Genomic DNA, 6,927 nt, shown 5'->3' with positions numbered 1-6,927 from the left:
AAGAATGGCCAGACTTTGTCTCACCTACTTTGGTCATGTTGTCAGAAGGGACCATACTCTGGAGAAGGATATCATACTTGGTAAAGTGGAGGGTCAACAAAAAAGGGGAAAGCCCTCAACAAGATGGGTTGACATAGTGGCTGCAATGATGGGCTCAGGTATAGCAGGGATCGTGAGGCTGGCACAGGTGGGCAGTGTTTCATTCTAATGTACATAAGGTCACTATGAGTTGGAGATGACTTGACGGCACCTAACAACAACATAGGAGCTCAATGACATAACTGAAGTATAATGCTCACAGTATTTGATTGAAAATACCTAGATGACATTTATAACATGCTTTCTGTTGTAAGAAGTAATTGGAATTCCAACAAGAGATTCCAGATATGTATCTCCCCCATTTGTTAGTTTAGGGTGTACACACCACTTTGATGAAGGTTTAGACCAAACTTACTACCATCACGTCAATTCTGAGCCAAAACAATTCTATAGGACAGAACAGAATTGCCCCATAGGATTTCCAAGGCTGTGTATCTTTATGGAAGCAGACTGCCTCATCTTTCTCCTGCAGAGGAACTCATGGGTTTGAACTGCCAACCTTCTGGTTACCAGCTGAATGTTTTAGCCACTATACCATGAGAGCTCCTTAAACCAAAAAGAACCAAACTCACTGCTATCAAGTCGGATCCAACTCACAGTGACCCCCTCCTTGGGTTTCTGAGGTGGTATCACTATGGAAGTAGCTCATCCAATCTTCCTTCTGAGGAGCGGCTGTTGGGTTTGAACTGCCAGCCTTCTGGTTAGCAGTCGAGTGCCTTAGGCACTATGCTACCAGAGCTCCTAAGAGCCACTCCTCAGAAGAAAGATTGGACAATCTACTTCCACAGTGACACCGCCTTGTAAACCCAAGGAGGGGTCTGTATGAGAAGGATTCAACTTGATGGCATTGGGTTCGGGAGAGCTACTTAGTGAGGAGTATAAAGGTTAGGAATTTAAAAGTTCACTTAGGGGATGAGGTAGACACTAACTTGTAAACTGTGTATTAACACAGACACAGATCTCTTTTTACTCATGTAAAGATATAAAAGAAAAAGATCTCTTTCATTAACATAGAGATTGACCTATGATGATAGCAAAATGAAATATACTTACTCATCCAACTCTTCTTCTTCTTCTTCAGTTTTAGAGCTATCAGCATAGAGGTACTTGCTCATGTCCACAGGCCTTGTATTTTTTCTTTTTGTAGACAGGGGAGGAGAATCCTTTATACCAATAAAAGTATCAGGCTCATCAAATGGGTTCAGATGCTGTGAAGTCTGTATGTCTTTAGAGGGATTACAGCTGGTACTATAAAGAAATTCTTCTGGTGTTTTAGATGAAACTGTTTCAGTGATTGGTTCTATAAAACAATAGCAAAAGATGAATTCAATCATATCAACATTATATGGTATTTTCTTATATTCTTACTTCAAAAAATATATAAGCTTGAATTAAACTCTATTAGACTGAAGGACTGCAAAGCAATAATGAAAGAAGAATAAAATTTAGAAGGGTTAAAGAGTCCTGAGTTTGGAAGGTATGGCTACTTCTGCAGGAATTGTGCTCCTCAAAATGGATTCATTGGAGTGTTAGGTCTCTACTAATATTAGTATTGTGGTATGCCAATTTTGGACATTTTAACCTTCTCAGAGGTGCAATATTATATTGTTGCTTATTTGATTTCACTATTTGATTGGTTATCACCCAAACAGATACATAATATTTTTTTCAAAGACTATGAAATGCAACATACACATTATTTTCCAGCACATACAAAATATTCTCCAGAAAAGACCATGTTAGGCCACAAAACAAGCTTCAATAAATTTAAAAACATTGAAATACTGCAAAGCATCTCCTCATATCACAATGCTTTAAAATTAAAAACCAACAATAGGAAGATCAAGGAAAATAAGGCAAGCACGTGGGAACTGAGTAATACTCTCCCTATAAACCACTGGGTAATAGAAGATATAAAAATGAAATTAGAAAATTCCTTGAATCAAATGAGAGGCAAAACACAACATGGCAAAATCTTTGGGACACCGCAAAAGCAGTGCTCAGAGGGAAATTTATAATACTAAATCACATATAAAAAAGAACAAAGAGCCAAAATCAACAACTTAATTCAACATATCCAAATATTAGAGAAGATCAGCAAAAAAAGGCTACACTTGCAAGAAAGAAAAGAATAATCATTCAAGCAGAAATAAATGAAACAGAAAAACAACAGAATCAACAAGAACAGAAGTCAGTTTTTTGAAAAGATTAATAAAATTGACAAATCACTGGCAAATTTAACAAAGGAAAACAAAGAGAAGATCCAAATAACACGAATAAGGAAAGAAGTGGATAACATCACAACAAAACCAACCAAAATAAAAAAAGATGGTAGCAGTACACTACGAAGAACTGTACTCTAACAAATTTGAAAATGTAGACAAAACGGACAGATTTCTAGAAACACACTGGCTACTTAAACTAACACAGACTGAGATAGAAAATTCGAATAGACCCATAACAAAAGCAGCAGTCAGGAAATCAGATGTCATATTGCACTCAGAAAATCTGCTATAAAAGACCTTTTTAAAGTGTTAAGAAGTAAAGATGTCACTTTGAAGACTAAGGTGTACCTGACCAAGCCACGGTATGTGAAAGCTGGACAAAAAATAAGGAAGACTGAAGAAGAGTTGATGTCTTTAAATTGTGCTGTTGGCAAAGAATATTGAAAATATCATGGACTGCCAGAAGACCAAACAAATCTGTCCTGGAAGAAGTGTAGCTGGAATGCTCCTTGGAAGCAAGAGTGGCCAAGCTTTGGTTATGTTGTCAGAAGGGACCATTTCCTGGAGAAGGATATCATGCTTGACTAAGTAGAGGGTCAGTGAAGAAGAGGAAGACTCTCAACAAGATGGAATGACGCAGTGACGGTAACGAAGGGCTTAAGTATAGAAAAGATTATGAGGATGGCACAGGACTGGCAGTGTTTTGTTCTGTTGTACACAGGGTCGCAATGAGTTGGAGCCAACTTGATGGTACCTCACAATAACAAAATAAGAAAAGAAGAAATTGTACAGATTCTTAAAAAATTACCAACAACAACAAAAAAAATCCAGGTCCTGGTGTCTTCACTGAAGAATTTTACCAAATAGAATAGTGCTGACACCAATCCTACTCAAACTATTCCACAACACAGAAAAGGATGGAATACTCCTAAATTCATTTTATGCAGCTAGCATAACCCTGATACCAAAACCTGGCAGATACCACTAAAAAAGAAAATTGCAGACCAATATTTCTCATGAATATAGACACAAATATCTTCAACAAAATCCTAGCCAATATAATATTACTATTAAATAAATAAATAAAGACCAAATGGGAATCATATCAGGTATGCAAGGATGGTTCAACATCAGAAAAACAATCAACATAATCTATTCCATAAATAAAACAAAGGAAAGAATTACATGATCATATCAATCAATGAAGAAAAGGCATTTGATGAAATATAATACCCATTCCTAATTTTTTTTTTTTTTAAAAAAAACCTCTCAGAAAAATAGGAAAAGGACATAAATTTCTCAACATGATAAAGGGTATATAGGCAAAACCAACAGCCAACATTATTCTTAATGGAGAGAGACTTAAAGCATTCCCCTTGAATGGGAAGCAGACAAAGATGCCTTCTACTCTATTATCACAATTCTGTCTAACACTGTATTGGAAGTCATAAGCAGGGCAATAAGGCAAGAAATAAAAAGAAAAGGCATCCAAATTAGCAAAGAAGAAATAAACCTATCTCTATTTGCAGATGATATGATTCTATACATAGAAACCTCAGAGACTCAGCAAGAAAACTACTGGAACTAATTGAAAGATTCAGCAAAGTGGCAGGATACAAGATCAACATAAAAAAGCAGGACTCTTCTACATCAGCAAAGAGATTTCTAAAAAGGAAATAAGGAAAACAATACCATTTACAATACTTACCAAAAAGATAAAATATTTGGGAATAAATCTTACCATGAACACAAAAGACGTATACAAAGAAAACTACAGAACACTACTTCAAGAAACTATCAGAGACCTACATAAATGAAGCAACATACCATGCTCATGGATAGGAAGGCTGAATATTTTGAAAATGTCAATACTACCCAAAGCAACCTATATATTCATTAGAATCCAGATCCAGATTCCATCAACATTCTTTAAGGACATGGAAAAACCAATCACTAACTTTATATGGAAAGGAAAGAGACCTGAGACAAGTAGAGCACTACTGAAGAAGAGCAAAGTAGAAGGTTTCACCCTCCTGGATCCCAAAACCTACTATACATCCATGGTAGTCAAAACAGCCTGGTATTTGTACAACAACACATAGACTAGTGGAACAGAATTGAGAATCCAGAAATAGATCCATCTACCTATAGTCAGCTGATCTTTGACAAAGGGCCATAACCCATAAAATGGGGAAGAGATTGTCTTTTTTTACAAATGGTGCTGGCAAAACTGTATATCCATTTGCAGAAAACTGAAACAAGATCCCTAACTCACACCATATACAAAAACTAATTCAAGGCGGATCAAAGACCTAAATGTAAAACTTGAAACTACAAAGTTCATGAAAGGAAAAATAGGGGCAAACTTAGTGGACCTAATTTATGGCATGAATAGACTATCAAACCTAACCAAAAATGCACAAACAGTACAAGAAAAACTAGATGAATGGGATCTTCTCAAAACCAAGTTCTTTTTTTTTATTTTTTTAAATTTTTATTGTGATTTGGGTGAAAGTTTACAGAGCAAATACACTTTCCATACAGCAGTTCACATACACTTTGTCTCAACACATTGACTATAATTTACAGTGCAACAGCTCCCCTCCCATTTCCTGCCCATAGTTAACTCTTCCCTGTGTCCTTCCCTCCCATGTACCCTTCCATGTACTCTTGGCCTTGAGCTGTCTCCCTGTGCATACACAGCCCTTCTCTTCTCCCATGATTGATCTCTCCAAGGAGTGTATCTACCTAATGTAAATGTTCAGCTCATATGCCTGTCTTTTGCTTGGCTGGAAGCCACAGGAATGGGTTCAATTCCAGACCTGAAGGTCAGCTAGGGGCCACAGTCTCAGGGGTTCCATCAGGCTCTATCAGACCAGCAAACTTGGTCATTTTCTTTTCTTAATGATATTGAGTTTTGTTCCACATTGTTCTCCCACACTATCCAGAATCTCCTACTGAGATCCCCATCCGAGTGGTTGACACGTGCTAGCCAGGAACCATCTAGTTCTCCTGGTCTCATAGTCATTTTAGGCTGAGGATCACATGGTGTACCAGTCACTTGGATTAATTGTTTCCATGTGTCTTTGGTTTTCTTCATTCTTCTTTGGTCTGGATGAGGAGAAACCCATCCTTGCATCTAGATGGCTGCTCGTGAGCTTTAAAGATCTGAGTCGCTACTCTCCAAAGTAGGATGTGGAACAATGTCATTGTGTAGTATGATAGCCAAGTGAGCTTGATGTCCCCTGCAACTATGGTCCCGAGCCCACAGGTCCAACTATGCGCTTCCTCTGGGTAACTGGCTGTGGCCAAGAAGTAACTACAACCCTGCCCCTTTTCAGCTCTACTATATACCTGGGAATTCTTACAGAACATACAAATACATTTGTAGAAACATTGTCTGCCACCTCTATACATGGTCATGGACACACTCCCCCCCTACATAATAGTTCAGCTTGTGCACCCATCTATCTACCCATATATCAATGTTTGCCTTCACTGACAATGCAGTACTGTATGTGGAAAAGGGTTCATCTTTGCTGTCTGTACCACCTTCCATGTACCTCTCTATGTCTTCCTCAATGCCACCGTGTTGATCACTCACATTTGATACATTGCCCTTCTCTTCACCCAAACCAATACTTGTCTCTACCTATCTAACAGTGTTTCTTCCCCTCTCCTTCCATCGTGGTAACTAGCAAAGAAAATTTCCTTCCATATAGAAACCTTTCTTTGACTTTTTACAATAATGGACTAATACAGTATTTGTCCTTCTGTGATTAACTTATTTCACTCAGCATAATGTCCTCCAAGTTCATCCATGTTATGCAGTGTTTTGCAGATTCTTTAGGGTTGTTTCCATCTTTTTGCTATTGTAAACAGTGCTGTAATGAACATGGGTGTGGATATATACCCAGTAATGGAATGGCTGGGTCAAATGGGATTTCTAATTCCAACTTTTTAAGAAATCGCCACACTGCTTTCCATAGTGGTTGTATCATTGTACAGTCCCACCAGCAATGTATGAGACTTCCAATCTCTCTGCATCCTCACCAACATTTATTATTTTCTGTCTTGTCAAATTTTGTTACTAGTGCTAGGGCAAGATATCTCATTGTTGTTTTCATTTGCATCTCTCTAATAACTAATGATTGTGAATATATCTTCACATGTGTGTTGGCCATCTGAACATCCTCTTTGGTGAAGTGTCTGTTCACGTCTTCTGCTCTTTTTTTAATTGGATGGTTTGCCTTTTTTGTCATTGAGGTGGTGGAGTTTTCTATAAATTCTAGAGATAAGTCCCTTGTCAGATATGTCATTGCCAAATGATTTTCCCAGTCTGTAGGTTCTCTTTTGATTCTTTTGGAGAAGTCTTTGGAAACACATAAAAATTTAATTTTGAAAAGGTCCCATTCATCTAGTTTCTCTTCTGCTGTTTGTACATTTTGGGTTATGTTTGATAATCTATTTATGCCATATATTGTTGTTGTTGTTGTTGTGTACCGTCGAGTCACACCTGACTCATAGTGACCCCTCCTTGGGTTTCCGAGGCAGTATCACTACGGAAGTAGGATTGCCCAACCTTCCTTCCGAGATGCCATAT

General features: G+C 37.8%; 1 protein-coding gene across 1 annotated transcript in view; it reads right to left on the bottom strand.

Moving 5' to 3' along the window:
* The window catches only part of EHBP1 (EH domain binding protein 1), a 612,350-nt gene that overhangs the window by 234,874 nt on the left and 370,549 nt on the right, over positions 1 to 6,927 (bottom strand). Inside the window, exon 9 of the mRNA XM_007938033.2 lies at positions 1,153 to 1,399. Coding sequence (XP_007936224.1) covers positions 1,153 to 1,399 — 247 coding nt within the window. The remainder of the gene's footprint in view (positions 1 to 1,152; positions 1,400 to 6,927) is intronic.

The sequence above is a fragment of the Orycteropus afer genome, unplaced genomic scaffold, assembly GCF_000298275.1.
Source record: "Orycteropus afer afer isolate SDZICR_OR568_19922 unplaced genomic scaffold, OryAfe1.0 scaffold00046, whole genome shotgun sequence".
Taxonomy (NCBI): domain Eukaryota; kingdom Metazoa; phylum Chordata; class Mammalia; order Tubulidentata; family Orycteropodidae; genus Orycteropus; species Orycteropus afer.
This window is presented reverse-complemented; position numbering and strand designations above follow the sequence as displayed.